Source organism: Sinocyclocheilus anshuiensis, unplaced genomic scaffold (assembly GCF_001515605.1).
Source record: "Sinocyclocheilus anshuiensis isolate Anshui unplaced genomic scaffold, SAMN03320099.WGS_v1.1 scaffold1114, whole genome shotgun sequence".
In the NCBI taxonomy this organism is placed as follows: domain Eukaryota; kingdom Metazoa; phylum Chordata; class Actinopteri; order Cypriniformes; family Cyprinidae; genus Sinocyclocheilus; species Sinocyclocheilus anshuiensis.
In genome coordinates this window covers 2,095,028-2,110,542 of record NW_015540838.1, presented here as the reverse complement: position 1 = coordinate 2,110,542, position 15,515 = coordinate 2,095,028, and the positions used below count along the sequence as shown (strand labels likewise).

At 40.9% G+C, this 15,515-nt stretch overlaps 1 protein-coding gene across 1 annotated transcript in view; it reads left to right on the top strand.

Annotated features, from left to right (window-relative positions):
• spen (spen family transcriptional repressor) overlaps positions 1 to 10,922 on the top strand; it is a 36,377-nt gene extending 25,455 nt beyond the window's left edge. The window contains exons 12-17 of the mRNA XM_016484777.1: positions 1 to 2,069; positions 2,494 to 7,862; positions 7,979 to 8,326; positions 8,436 to 8,630; positions 8,783 to 8,941; positions 9,151 to 10,922. Coding sequence (XP_016340263.1) covers positions 1 to 2,069; positions 2,494 to 7,862; positions 7,979 to 8,326; positions 8,436 to 8,630; positions 8,783 to 8,941; positions 9,151 to 9,282 — 8,272 coding nt within the window. The 3' untranslated portion in view covers positions 9,283 to 10,922. The remainder of the gene's footprint in view (positions 2,070 to 2,493; positions 7,863 to 7,978; positions 8,327 to 8,435; positions 8,631 to 8,782; positions 8,942 to 9,150) is intronic.
• The last annotated feature ends 4,593 nt before the right edge of the window (positions 10,923 to 15,515 follow it).

Below are 15,515 nucleotides of genomic sequence, written 5' to 3'. Positions count from 1 at the left end.
GGAAAGAGAACGGTTTGAAACGGATCGTGAACGAGACCACAGTCGACGAACAATTGAACACAATCAAAGCCCTTCCCATCCACGTCGCCCTGCTAGTCCTGCTGCTTCCCCATCCCTTTCTGAACGTCCTCCCAGTGACTCTGAACATCATGTTTACAGCCGCTCATCTGAGCGAAGTGGCAGCTGCAGCTCACTTTCTCCACCACGATTTGAAAAGCCAGATAAAATTCGTTTGGAGAGGCACAATAGGAGTGATAAATCAGAGAAAGACAAATCACTATTTGAAGCAGAGAGTGGAAATGGAGGAGAAAAAGACAGACGAGCTAGACGTAAGGAAAAAGGGGACAAGGACAGAACTGAGAAGCAAAAGCTGAGGAAATTAAAACTTGCATCCCCTACTGTTCCATCGTCAGAGCCAGACCTTGAACTTGACAGGGACACTAGCCCAGAGGTTAGCTTAACTCTGCGAGGTAAATCCAGCAAATCATTGATTAAAGACAAAGACTACTCTGGAAAAGGAAACATTGATCTGCCACCTTGTGTTGTCCAGCTAACAAGAGTAAAGGAGAATGAAGGGAAGTTAATAGACAGTATCCTCAGTGAGAAACAAAAAACAAAGGTTGGGAGTGACCCTGTTCGGTCTCCAACCAGCCCACCCTCTGCTGATCACAAAAGTATGTCTTTCCGCATAGAGACTCAGGCTAGAGATTTCTTTAAGCATGGAAAACATCTCAAGGAGAAAGGCTTAGCTAGTCAAGTTGAGGTTGTGGATAAAGAGGGAAAAGTGAAAAACAAAAAATACTTCAAAACTGATCTTGCATTTGACACTAGCTCTTCTGTGGATGCTGACCGCTTAGCTGCACGAAAGAGGCGCTTTGAAGAAACTTCTGGAAAGGCTGACAATTTAAAAAGGATAAGTCAGGAGGAGGATGAAGGGAAGTTAAGGAGAATTATTGATGAACCATTGCTGAAAGACTTTGATTATGATAAAAAGATGCAACGAAAAGAAGTGTATAAAAGAGAAAAGATAAAGCCAGAGAGGATGGTTACTGTTAGTACTACAAAAGAAGAGCTGGACACTGTAATGTCCGTAGGCCTCAGTCTAGACCTTCAGGCTCGACTTGGGGAACCAACTGAGGAGGCAACAGATCCCTTAGATAGCCTCGATCAAAAGACAGGTACTATTGGAGCTCATAGTCAACCAAGTTTCAGTCTTGCAGTCTCTGATGATGGAAGTGTAGATATGGAATTTTCAAAAGACCAAGAATTGCAGCACTTAACAAGCTACCACGTTCACTCCTCAAGGATAGAAAGAGATTCTGAAAGTAAAGAAAGTTTGCTCTCAGACATTGATCACTCGCAGAGTTGCAGAAAACAAATGGAGCAGAACCGTCGCCTACAGCAACAATTACTAGAGTATGATAAATCTGATAAAAATGAAAGCACACCCAGCACCGATGCAGAGGACTTTGAGCATCGAAGTCTTGTGCACGAGGTAGGAAAACCACCTCAAGATGTAACTTGCAATTCACCACCCAGCAAGCGAAAGAAGTCAGGACCATTTGAATTTGATTTTGGCACTAAAAGAGAGCGAGATTATCAGAGGTTCAAACACATAAATGATGAACCTGAAAGGAGACTTGCTTCACTTCCAGGGACACCCTTTGCTGAGGATGCATCACAATTGCTGGAAAAAGAGCCAGATTCACCTGTGGCAATGAGTAAAAATTGCTTGCAATTTGATGTATCAAAATACAATATTGGCAACGCAGTGCGCCAAGGGCTTTCATCGCATACAGAAATTTTGAAAGTGGAAACATCAGTGACAGAAGAGGAGTTCTGTTGGGAGAGCAATATTAGGCAGGGCACATTGAGAGGAGAAATGAGCTTCCCCACCAGCATTGTTAAACGGGAAAGTATCCGAAAACGTCCTGAACGTGAATTGGAACCTGGAGAGGTTCAGTCAGACTCTGATGAAGATAGTGAAAGCAGACACCTTTCACTAAAGCCGAACTCTTTCAATAGAGAGCACGAAGAGATGCTTTCAGATGTGAAGTCTTCTGAGTCACTTGAAAAGAACAAGTTCTTTTGCTGAGGATGCATCACAATTGCTGGAAAAAGAGCCAGATTCACCTGTGGCAATGAGTAAAAATTGCTTGCAATTTGATGTATCAAAATACAATATTGGCAACGCAGTGCGCCAAGGGCTTTCATCGCATACAGAAATTTTGAAAGTGGAAACATCAGTGACAGAAGAGGAGTTCTGTTGGGAGAGCAATATTAGGCAGGGCACATTGAGAGGAGAAATGAGCTTCCCCACCAGCATTGTTAAACGGGAAAGTATCCGAAAACGTCCTGAACGTGAATTGGAACCTGGAGAGGTTCAGTCAGACTCTGATGAAGATAGTGAAAGCAGACACCTTTCACTAAAGCCGAACTCTTTCAATAGAGAGCACGAAGAGATGCTTTCAGATGTGAAGTCTTCTGAGTCACTTGAAAAGAACAAGTTCTATGAATTTGCATTGGATAAGACCATAACACCAGACACCAAAGCTTTGCTCGAGCGTGCTAAGTCACTGTCTTCATCTAGGGAAGAAAATTGGTCTTTCCTTGGTCATGACTCAAAATTCAAAAGCTTTCGAAATAGCACAGACAAAGAGAAGTCTGAACCCACTCCAAGGCCTATTCCTTCGTGGTACATGAAGAAAAAGAAAATTCGTTCTGATTCTGATGGAAAGCTTGATGATAAAAAGGAAGATGCCAAGCATGATGAACAAGAACGACAAGAGCTCTTTGCTTCACGCTTCCTTCATAGCTCTATCTTTGAGCAGGACTCAAGGCGACTTCAGCACCTTGAGCAGAAAAATAATGACCCTGAAGTTAAAGTTGGTAGAGATAGTATTACAAGCGATTCCCAAGGGGAACAAGCTGGAGCAGGAGGATCAGACCTCTCTCAAGAGCCAAGAGTACTTTTTCATAGCCGCTTCTTAGAACTTCAGCAAAGAGATAAGAACCAACTGCTGCCAGTTTCAGAAAGAATTAGTGTTACTGAGGAGGAGGAGGAGGAGGAGGAGGAAGAGGAAAAGACATTGGATGAAGAATTTGAGCCATCCCCCAATATATCAGAAATTTCCCAAGAGTTAACAGTTAGTCATATTCCAGCTACAACATCACCAATGTCTCTGTCTAAAGTTTCAGAGACTTCGATGCAGCATGATAAGCCAGATTTGCCCTCTACATTTACAAACAAAGATGGTCAAGAAATAGTGAATGAGCAGTCAGAAGATGCTCCAGTAGATTCTCCACCATCAGTTAGCCTAAAAGAGGGGAACACCGCTGTTCCAGTAAGTACTACGTCCACTGAACGCATGATAAAGGAAGATGTAACTGTCAAAGAACCTAATGAAAAGCTGAGTGAGTCCATTAGAACTGTAAACCCAAGTGTTGAAAAGGATATTGATGTCAAACCTCCTACTCCTGGTGCATCTCTAAGTAATATTGTGCCAGAATGTGATCCTTTTCAGGCATCTTCTCCATTGTTTTCAAAGCCCAGTCAAACTCAAGAGATCTCACAGCTTTCAGAAACAAAAACAGAAATTGTTAATGCTTCTCTTCACAAGGTTGCGTCCCCACTGGATGTGGAGTTGCCAGAAACAGAACCTGAGTTTGAACAGGTACAGCCACCACGTAAACAACCCAAGAATAAAAAGGTAAAATCTGTCTCACCAACACCAATCCCTCAGGTTGCTAATGAGAAACCAGCTACACGAAAGAGCGAACGCATTGATCGAGAAAAGCTGAAAAGATCCTCATCCCCCAGAGGAGACTCTGCAAAACTCATTGGTGACTCCAAAAACTCTGCAAAATCTCCTGTTCATGCAACTGATTCAGAGCAGGGCCATGAATCAAACACAAACCATGGCAAAACACGGCAGCGACGGAATGTGCGGTCTGTCTATGCAACACCCCATGAGGATGAGGCTCCTCAACAACCAGGAAAAGAGATTACAGAACCTCCTCGTTCCACCCGTAAACGCTGTAGTGATAAGGAGGCTGCAACACAGCAGATGGCAACCACACTTGGTAGGCGAGGTCGTCCACCCAAAGCACGCAAAAGAGGTGATGATTTGTCTCCAGTTAAGGGAGATCAGACTAAAAATTCTGAGAGTGAAGACACTGAAATGAAGGAGTCAGCAACTAGTGGAGAAATATCTAAAACAGCTGAGACATGGCGCTCTCCGCGATCCCAAAAGGGGCAGTCTTCACCAATAAGAGCAGGACAAAGTAGAAAAACATTGAAATTGGACAAAGCTTCAGGTAGCCCAGAACCCATTCAGTCAGATTCAGCAGCGGTTGATATGTCACCTGCCCTAGATCACCAAACTGAATTCAAAGATGAAACTTCAATGCAAGTTGGACAATTGTCACACGATACCAAGCAACATAACATATCTAAAAGAGAAAAGGAACTTGCACATCCTGCTGAGGAAAAATCAACAGATATAGAAATCACTTCTGTAGAAAAAACACAGGCATTAGATCAGAAGAAAGTCAAGGCATCAAGGTCAACACGGAACACCAAAATGATGCCTGATGATAATTCTGTCAATGTTGTTAATCTCACTGTGGATACAGTAAAGGATGCCCTTCATTCAGGTGATAATAAAGCTGTAAGTTTGGAAGGGTCTTTGAAAACCAAAACCACGCAGTTAGTAAAAGAAGACTCAAACGTCCCAATTTACCACAAAGAGGAAGATGTTCACAGTCTTGAGGAAAAAGAGTCTCTTTCAGAAATCGAGCCTCCTACTGATCCTGTGGCTGCCTTCCTTGCCCGTCAAATGGAATTGGAAAGGGCAGTGGAGAATATTTCAAGACTTACAGATGAACAGCATCCAGCACCTTACAAAGAACCTCGTGCTGAACCAGCTACCCTAACACCAGCTGTTATAGTACAACCTGCAGATGAGACAGAGATAGAAAAGCCTGCCAATCCAGCAAGTGAAACTGAACTGGCTGCTGCAATTGATTCCATTACTGCTGAGGATATATCAGGTGATGCAGATGGATTCTCTGCTCCAACAACATTCACAGCCCTCCTTCCCACACCAGAGGCACTTGTTTTGCCAGTATCAAGTGAGGGTATTGAACATGAGACAGACTTGACTGTAAAGACTATTGTAGAATCTGAACAAGATAGTGTTATGGTTCCAGACTCTAAATCTTCTCAAACAAGTAACACAGATACTTCACTAACAGAATCTCCATTATCAGAGGCAGCCAAAAAAGGAGGAAGAGCACGGCCAAAAACACCAAAGAAATCCAGAGGTCGGAAGGTTTCTTTAAACAGAAAATTAGAGATCACTGATGATGCAGTGCTGGAACCTGAATCCACTATAGTTAAACTTCCAGAATCTATCCCAGAAGAAATTCAAACTGCCAACCCTAAGGCAGCGACATCAGCAGCTGCAGCAGCTGTAGTTACTGTTGCTGCTGCATGTAAACATGAAGCTACAGCTACAGTGACTTTAGACACACCAAAAGAGGCAGAACAGCCTGCTGTTGACCAGCCTGAACCTCAAGAATCTGCCTTCCACTCTGGGAATAACAGTCCTTCTTATTTAAGGACTCAAGAGCCGTCTCCTGAACCAGTAGCACCTGCCCTTATTTCACCTACAACTTGCCTGAATTCACCTGCATCATCCAAAACTCCTCTCACACACCCTGAGTGGAACACTAGAACAGAGGAGAAAGGAATTCCGCCTAAACCACAAGTTAGTGTGGCATTGTCTACACCAGGAGTTGGGGGACCCCCAGCAAATCCTCCCATGCCCCCCGACACAAAGGCCTCTGATGTTGACCCAAGCTCCAGCACATTGCGAAAGATTCTAATGGAACCAAAGTATGTATCTGCTTCAAATAGCAATGCAGTCCCAAGTATGCAGTTCACAACCACATTAGCAGATGCACGGATATCTGATAATGAAAATTCAGTTGAGGCTGTGCTGCCTTTAAAGACCTCTCTACTTGAAGACAGACCTAGCCCTATTACTCAACTTGTACCACGTACAGCACCACCACAGCCGCCACTTCTGCATCAGTGTGAGTCACCACAGATCCTAAAGGAGAAACTGGCTATAACTTCCACCGCTACTTCAGTCATTAGTCGGATCCCTATGCCTTTTGATTTTGAGGACACTCCTCGTATCTCATTAAGCAACCGTAGCTCTGGAATGTCCTTACCCAAGCAGAAGTATCGTACAAGCTTGAATGATAATAGCAGGTATGGACTTAACTCCTCTGATGATGGTGGAAGTGTTGGGCGCCCTGTTGTTGAAAGCACACATTGTAACACAGGGTCAAGTACTGGTTTGAGGGTCAATACATCCGAAGGTGTGGTAGTTTTGAGTTATTCTGGACAAAAGACAGAGGGACCACAGCGGATAATTGCTAAAATAAGTCAAATCCCACCAGCCAGTGCAGTAGATATAGAGTTTCAGCAGTCTGTAACAAAATCACAGATAAAACAAGAACCACCACCTCACCCCTCTACTCCAAAAGGATCACAGACACCCACAGGTTATGGACATCCAGGGGTAGTATTAGCTGGCCAAACATTCAGTGCTCAGCCTGTTATTTCCTCAATTAATCAGGAAAGTCCTAGTTTTGAAAAATCCGAACCATCCTACCACACTGGCCAACAAGGAGGTTCTGTGAAAACCTTCCAACAATCCACAAGCCATCCTCAACTTCTGAGGTACGGTCAGTCAATTATGCAGCAGCATCATATTAAGAAAAATGGAGCAACTGAAAGCGTTTCAATTAAAGCTGATATAAAACCATCACATACCTTCAATATTAAACCAGTTTTAAGCCCACGCCACCCATCTTTGGCAGGCAATCACATTTTAACTCCTAGTGCTCCACATGAAAGAGTGGTCTCACAACCCAAGCAAGATTCACATTCTCCAAGGGCGTCAGGCCATTCTACGTCACCCTTTCCAAAAGTTTGCCCTCCTACCAGCTCAGTTGTTTTGGGACCAACTGGCCCTAGATCTCAGTATGTGTCAAATATACACCATGCTGAGCAGTCAGTTATCATGCCCCCTCATAGTGTCACCCAGTCTGTGCCCATAGGTCATTTGTCCCAAGGAGATGTCAGAGCCAGTACTCCATCGTTATCTGGAATAGGTTATGGAATCCGTTCAGAAAACCTATTATCGCCTCGATCTGCACCTCCACAGCGCTCCACGACACCTCAGCCTGCAGTAATCAGAGATGTTGTACTGAAGTCACATGCAAGTTCATCTGGTGATGGTCTTGTTGTTGGGACAAGCAATGATGATATGCAGAGTCTCCCTCAAGGACTTCGTAGAGCTTCTGCACCACAGTTACAACCGGAAAGCATAGTAATGCAGCCTGAATTCAAAGGTCTGCATCACAGGGCATTGCGTCTAGATCAGTATGCCAGAGATGTACGTCTGCTTGTGCACCAGCATTTGACTGACCATTCAGGTGTTGTTGAAAGTCGCCAAACTCGAACACCAGAGACAATGCAGTCATCTTCACACATATCATCTGCTTCTAAAGCCTCGCCTGTGGTAAAGAATGCTCCACAGACTGTGAGGGATGCATCAAAAGCAATGGAGCTTAAGATGCCACTCTCCCCTCACTCAGACAATAGGATAATAGGACACCCACCTGGCTCTGTGATGGTATCTCCTCAAGGAGTTCAATTGATTCATCATGGAAATGCAAACTCCATGTCTGAATACTACAGGGAAATGCGTGGCTTCCATCCTCAGTATCCAGGTCATTCAGTAATTGGAATTAACTTGGCTAATCGTGGAATTGCTGCGTCACAGGTGAGAGTTTGTTTTGTGCTCTACAATCCTAATTTGAGTATTACAGTTAACAATTATATTAGCCATGAAAGTTTTTTTTTATCTTGTCTTGACTTCAAATGTACGTGCTTTATCAGGTCTCACAAATTGATCATGGTCAGAGACACAAGGTACCCTCTGTCTCCTCCATTGAGTCTGTGGGAAGTTTTGGCGAATCAAAACTTGACAGTTCTCACATTCGACACCCAAGTTCCATGGATTTGTGTCAGATATCACGAGTTCATGGTGAGACTGGCTCCCCCTCTTACACTTCTCCAGTGACTATAACACCCAAATTGGAGATGCCTATCACTGTGCAGAAGGGACCTCAAGGACCTATTTCTAACCAGATGCCACCTACATCCTCAGTCAGTTCTCAGATGCGATCAGACTTTAAACTTGACCACACTGGACTTCGGTCTGTTGATATGGTGCAGTTGTTGATGGTTTGTAATCTTTTTTTATTATTGTTTCTATTTATTTTTTACTTCCATCAGAAGTTAAGTGGAAATAATTCTTTAGGTTGTAACAGTGTTTTTGTCTTCCTTTAAGCAGAAATACCCAATTATTTGGCAAGGTCACCTGGCACTTAAGAATGACACTGCAGCAGTACAGCTGCATTTTGTGTCTGGTAACAATGTTCTGGCTCACCGTTCTCTGCCACCTCCAGAAGGAGGTGCTTTTCTACGAATTGCCCAGAGAATGCGCTTAGAGGCCTCACAACTTGAGGGAGTTGCAAGACGTATGACTGTAAGCATCCTGTCTACTTTTATAGCTCTTTCTCAAACCACATTAAATCTAATTTATACATGTCTATTAAAACTAAGCAAAACAAAATCTCATGAAATCTCTGGACAGTATTAGGAATTTAAAGGAAATTGTATTTTTAATTAATTTCCTAGGCTGAAAATGAATACTGCCTTCTGTTGGCATTGCCTTGTGGACTGGACCAAGAGGATGTCCACAACCAGACCCATGCTCTTAAAACTGGTTTCATCACTTACCTGCAAGCAAAACAAGCTGCTGGAATTATCAATGTCCCGAATCCAGGCTCAAATCAGGTTAGTCCTCCCAAGAATGTGACAATTATAATTATGTGCAGTACAGAGTTCAGTGTGAGTTTTCCTGAAAGAAAATAGCTTGGCACGATGCTCTAACCACTCATAAAAGATTAGATGCTTCCATAAGTGAAAATAAATAATTTAGCCATCTGCTGACTTAAAATGGTACATTCCACTAACAAATAATTCTCTTCTGTTTTCCTTGTTAGCCAGCCTATGTTGTCCAGATTTTCCCTCCTTGTGAGTTTTCTGAGAGCCACTTGTCTCATCTCGCTCCGGACCTTCTCAATAGCATCTCCAGTATCTCTCCCCATCTTATGATTGTTATAGCTTCTGTATAAAAGGGAGATCCCAGCTTCCAACATGCCAACACCAGCCTTTGAAACTTAACCTTTTTTTTTTTTTGTACTCTGGAAAGCACCTCAATGTTAGTCAAGTTTACTCCTTTTTGGCCATGTATTCACTCTTTTTTGTTCTTTCACCAGCCTTTTAATCCATTGACTCGTTGCCGCATCTGTTTAACTGTGTATCACCTTAAAGTACACAGAGATAAATGGAGCTATCTACAACGATCAATTTTCTGATCTCTTTTTTTTTCTTCTTCTTCTTTTGGAGATTTGTACCTATGGTTTTTAAAACACTGAAGATGTTTGGGATTATTAGGACTTTAAGAAACTTTTTATTGATTAAGATTTTTTTTTTCTGAAGAATAATCAGACCAATCATTGCACTATGTTATGAAAATCAACAAATTTTTACAAATTTGGTTATTGAAATTGTAATTTTACTTTATTACTTGGACATGCTTCATTCACCAGCCATTTTTGTGGTAGAGACTAAAAATGTTATCTAGTCAAAGTATTTCAATTGAATTCCTTTGACAAATTTTATAAAAGATATATATAATGTAATATAAAGCGGCTACTGTTCAATCATAAGTAAACAAGTTACTTCCATGTTATTTGTAGAAATGGCTCTCATTATAGTCCTTGTTATCTCTGAAAGGGACAAAATGTGGGAGCATTGTGAGTTTGTACAGTTTACACTTGATGCCTCAATTGGGGATTGTATGTATACTTCTTTCGCTTTCCTCTTAATATTGCAAAAGTGAATCAGGCGAAGGCCTGGTTGTAAATATGATGTATATTTAAAGACTTTCAAAGCAGTTGACAAGCATAACAAGATTGACAACCTATTGCCATCAACCGTGAAAGTGAACTGTCAGTTACCACTTGATTATCATTTCAGATTTTTGTTTTGTTTACTTTTTTTGAAATCAATCCTGTGCCATAATTTTTAAATGGAGAAAACTAAATGAATTGAGATTCATCAAGTTTTATTTTGATACTTGACTTTGTATTTGTCACTTGATCTTTAAGGCCTGCTTTTACATTGCCTTGTTTTATGCTTTTTGTCCCCTACCTCTATTTCTGCCTCTTTTTTTTTTTTTTTTTTTTTTTTCATGTCGGTAACTATTGGGGGGGGATCTTAACTGATGATGATGTCCTTACGACCCCTGAAGTGTTCAATTTTGTTTTCCACGGTTTCTTTTTTGTTTTTTTGAACAAACCTCTGAATGTCCCAACAAGAACATTGCAATGCAAGTGGTAAATATACTTTGTAAAGAGGGGGAAAAAAAGATGAAAATATGTAAAAATCTGTGAGGAGACATGATAGAGACTGCCTTTTTGGTCTCCTTTCTTGATTGGTGTCTCCTTGAGCCAAGCTGTAAATAATCATTTTCATTTTGTGTTGCTTTTTTCCTTTCTTTCTTTTTTTTTTTAATGTCAGGGTCATTATTTTGTTTTGTAAAACGAAAGAAAAGTATGTAAAGAAAACCGATGCAGAAAGTAAACTTGAGTCTTGGTTTTGCCGTTTCATTGGTTTACTACAAATTCTCATGGTCATTTTGAAGGCACTTACATTTTTGATATACAAATTTAAAATATTAAAATACCAAACAAAAGAGTAAACAAAAACAGCCGATCTTAAAAAAAATTATGATTTATCTTATTTCATCATTTTGAGTGTATTTTGCTGTTCCTCTATGAGGACATTTAAAGATGTCAAATAAATTTTGTTTAACACCTTTGCAGATCATTAAATGGTCATTCACTCTCTATCTTGGTGGTTTTTTTTTTTTTTTGTGGCTTTGTTCTGATTTCCATTCACTATCAATTTTACACTTGTTATACTTGCCTGTCAGCATGCACTGGTGTTGGTTAATTTTTCATTATTTTAAGAATAGCCTTTTTGTAAAATGACAGCCTTTGAAAGTAGAAACGCAGGAATTTAACATTCGACATTGAACGTTGAAGATCAGTGACCTACAGTGGTAGTGGTAGTGTCCGTAACAGCCACTTGATGGCAGTATTGTGATACTAATAACACGTTATGTATTTTCATCTAATGGTTTATTATGGGTTTTGGCTTATAGTTCACTACAGCCTTTTGTGTGGTTTGGTTATACAGTGAACGTGAAAAAGACAAGAGTTATATCTAGTGTTTTTCCTGAGGCCCAGCATATCTGATGATACCCTAAATTAACCCTAAACTCTATATTTTTTTGTTCATACAATAGAAGTCAATGGTAACCTAAATGGTCTGTTACCTTTTAAAAAATATATTCTTTTGTGTTCTGCATAAGAATGAAATGTTTACAGGTTTGGAATGACATGACGGTGAGTAACAGAGTTTTCATTTTTTAATGGAACAATCCCTTTAAGAAATTTATTTTTATAAATTAAATTATTTCAATGTTTTGCTACTCTCCAAAAAGTTAGCAAAATATTAGTATAAGTATGAGTATGCTTGTATGCAAGATGAATATAAACGTTTAAGAATAAATGTTTGTGTATTTGTAGGCCTATTTAGGTGTGTGTGTGAGAGAGAGTGGGAAAGGTCTTTTTTGAGCTGACCAGCTCTTGGTTTGATTTGCCTGATCCCGTATCAAATTCACAAACCCGCATGATGTTCCACAGGGAATTAATGGAATTCCCGGGGGCCGTGTTTTGTGGTCATGCTGGCATGACCCTGAAGATCGGGAAATTTGTGAATGCTGTGAGCTGGAAGATACATCACAGAAAAGAGTTAAAGGGGTCATATGATGCTGCTAAAAAGAACATTATTTTGTGTATTTGGTGTAATGAAATGTGTTTATGCGGTTTAAGGTTAAAAAAACATTATTTTCCACATACTGTACATTATTGTTTCTCCTCTATGCCCCGCCTTTCTGAAACACGTCGATTTTTACAAAGCTCATCGGTCTGAAAAAGCGAGGTGTGCTGTGATTGGCCAGCTATCCAGTGCGTTGTGATTGGCCGAATACCTCAAGCGTGTGACGGAAATGTTAGCCCCTTACCACATTGTGATGATGCCCTGTCCGGCCGGTGTTGTATTTCCTCAGCGACCAGCACGGATCAGCTCCAGGCATGACGAAGCAGATATCGTCCTCTTTTGGAAGGCCAAACAAAGTAGTTTCGCTTTCACAACGAAGCACACAGCGCATTCACAACATGGTGGCAGCAACAATACTACAGCCAGAATAAAAGTTACGCTTCTTTCTTTGCGTGAACATTTGGGCGGTGTTATGCAAATCTTCCCACATCGTGACGTAGACATGTGGGGGCGTGTTAGAACGAGCCGTTTTAGGTAGGTGTGGCTGACTCTTAACTTTTATAAAGAATACCTCTTTGGATTTGAGACTTTAGTCTTTGCAACTTTACAGATCTTCTTTATGCACCAAGAGCTTGTAACACTCCAAAGAGAAAGGAAAAATTTAAATCGCATCATATGACCCCTTTAATTTATCCAATGATCCAAATGTATTCCGTCCCGACCACAGCGCACATTATTCAGGAATACTATCTTGCTGCAAAGCTGTGACCTTTATGTCAGGTTTAATCATAGAATATATACATATTTTGAACTGTACTTTGGAATGGGAATGAAAGATCCCATATTGTTTGAGATCGTCGTTTAGCTGCGAGTAAATCTGGTAAACTGTACTACCTATAAATCTGAAAGACAAAACGAGGGGCAAGTTGGAGACAGGTTATGCCAAAGCCCTCAGACATATCACTCTGCTCGTCTTTCTTTTCATCCCAGTAGGAAGAGGGGTGTGATCATGGAAAAAAGGAGGTGAAGTATATAAGATTTACAATGCCATGACAGACCAAGACCAGGAATGCTAATTGACACCCACTCCCAGCAAAGCAGTGATGCATTTGCAGGAAATATGAATCTGGAGGGCCCAAAATAATGAAAGGAAAGAAGCATCATTTATATTGTTCTTTTCCAGCTATAAACCAGGCCGATGGCAAAGGTAACAGTAGGAAGTTTGGTATGTAGTAAAAAACACAGTTGGAGGACATTGCAACAAGAACAGGCAAGCAAATATCTAGTTCATTCAAATTGCTGGGAGGGTTTTTGACTGCTTTATTGAGGCCATATGTCGGCAGCCGAGTACATGTGATATGATACTTAGATGGTATTTTTATAAACACATCAGACCACTTTAGAAAGATCTGTTTTGCATTTCTCCCTAAGCCTTTACTTATGAAAATTGGAGTACAAAAATATGAGAAGTATTCGCTTAGGACCACTATACAGTTATCCAGCTATACATAAATGCTTTTATTATTTTGTACTTAAGGTACATGTAGGCATATATGTGTGTATGCAGGTGCAGGAATGAATTGCAAAAATGTCTCTTCAAGGCACGTGTTTGTACTGTCCTTCCTCTTTCTAGCTCTCTGTAATTCTATGGGCATGAACCATGCTGACTGGGCTCCAAAAGACCAAATTAGAAAGAGAAGGAAAATGTTAAGAATGCTGAAAATACTGGGGTTGGCTTTTATTTTTCTGATAAGTGTCCACTTTCCACCAGTCATTTGGGCACGCTAAACATCCTTGCGATTTAAATTATCTCACAAGCTGCTGAGCTGATACATTCCTTATCAGAAATAGATTTACATGTGCAGTGTGTTCACTCCTTTTTTTTCTTGAAAACCTAAGCAATCATTTATTTATTAACTATAACCTACACATTTCAAATGAGATAACAGGGTGGGAGTTGATTGTGGAGGAATGTAACTTTGCTCAAATGGTAGGACTGAAACATGAAGGCATTCTGAGAATGTAACTGAGTTACTAGGTTTAGTTACAATAAGAGGTTACTGAAGCCCAAATGTTGAAGGATAGGCTATATAAATTGTATGTAACAGATCATTTACAGTCAGGCAGTCTAAAATAAATAACAAAAGAATTGAAAAATAAAGCACCACTTGCACAGCAGTCACTTCCAGACTAAGCAGCTTTCGCCAACTTGAACACGAGCGACATCTGACCAATCTGCCATTTTTGTCCGACAAACAAACCAGACAGGAGAGTAGATTTGCGTCGGTGGACTTGAAAAATGGTGTGTATTGACGTCTTTCCGTGATTGAAGTTACCTTCTGATGTTCATTCATGCTTATTTCGTGCTGTAACTAGTAACGTTAAAGGGGTCATATGATGTTGCTAAAAAGAACATTATTTTGTGTATTTGGTGTAATGAAATGTGTTTATGCGGTTTAAGGTTAAAAAAACACATTATTTTCCACATACTGAACATTATTGTTTCTCCTCTATGCCCCGCCTTTCTCCTCTATGCCCCGCCTTTCGAGGTGTGCTGTGATTGGCCAGCTATCCAGTGCGTTGTGATTGGCCTAATACCTCAAGCGTGTGACGGAAATGTTACGCCCCGTACCATATTGTGATGCCCTGTCAGGCCGGTAGGCATGATGAAGCGGATATCGTCCTCTTTTGGAAGGCCAAACAAAGTAGTTTCGCTTTCACAACGAAACACACTTCACGACACGGCGGCTGCCGCAACAACAATACTACAGCGAGAATAAAAGTTATGCCTTCTTTCTTTGCATGAACATTTGGGCAGCGTTATGCAAATCTTCCCACATAGTGACGTAGACATGTGGGGGCGTGTTAGAACGAGCCGTTTTAGGTAGGCGTGGTTGACTCTTAACTTTTATAAAGAATATCTCTTTGGATTTGAGACTTTAGTCTTTGCAACTTTACAGATCTTCTTTATGCACCAAGAGCTTGTAACACTCCAAAGAGAAAGGAAAAATTGAAATCGCATCATATGACCCTTTTAAAGAGGAAGAGATCGGTTCACGTGCCGCTTGAACTGAGGCGCTACAGCGATTTGTCACTACACGTAAAAGGGCCACAAAACTATAAAAAAATAACCTGTTCTGTGTTGAGTGTTGTCAGTTTTCTCTTTGCTCCGCGATGTATTTTTCACTGCGTGAGAAGAACATGATGTGTAAAGTGAGAGGCCATGGCTTGTCGCCCATAGCAACAGTAAAGAAGGGGGGCGGGTCTTTGCGAAGGGTCTGTGAAATTTTTTGTATTACTTTCACGTTTCTCGTATCGCTCCGCAATCAATCACAGCTTCACAGTTTAGGTGCTTTATTTTACAATCGAATTGCCAAAGGCATGGCCTAATGGTTAGGGAGTAGGACTTGTAACCCGAAGGGTGTGGGGTTGAGTCTCAGGTCCGGCATGGAGAGTG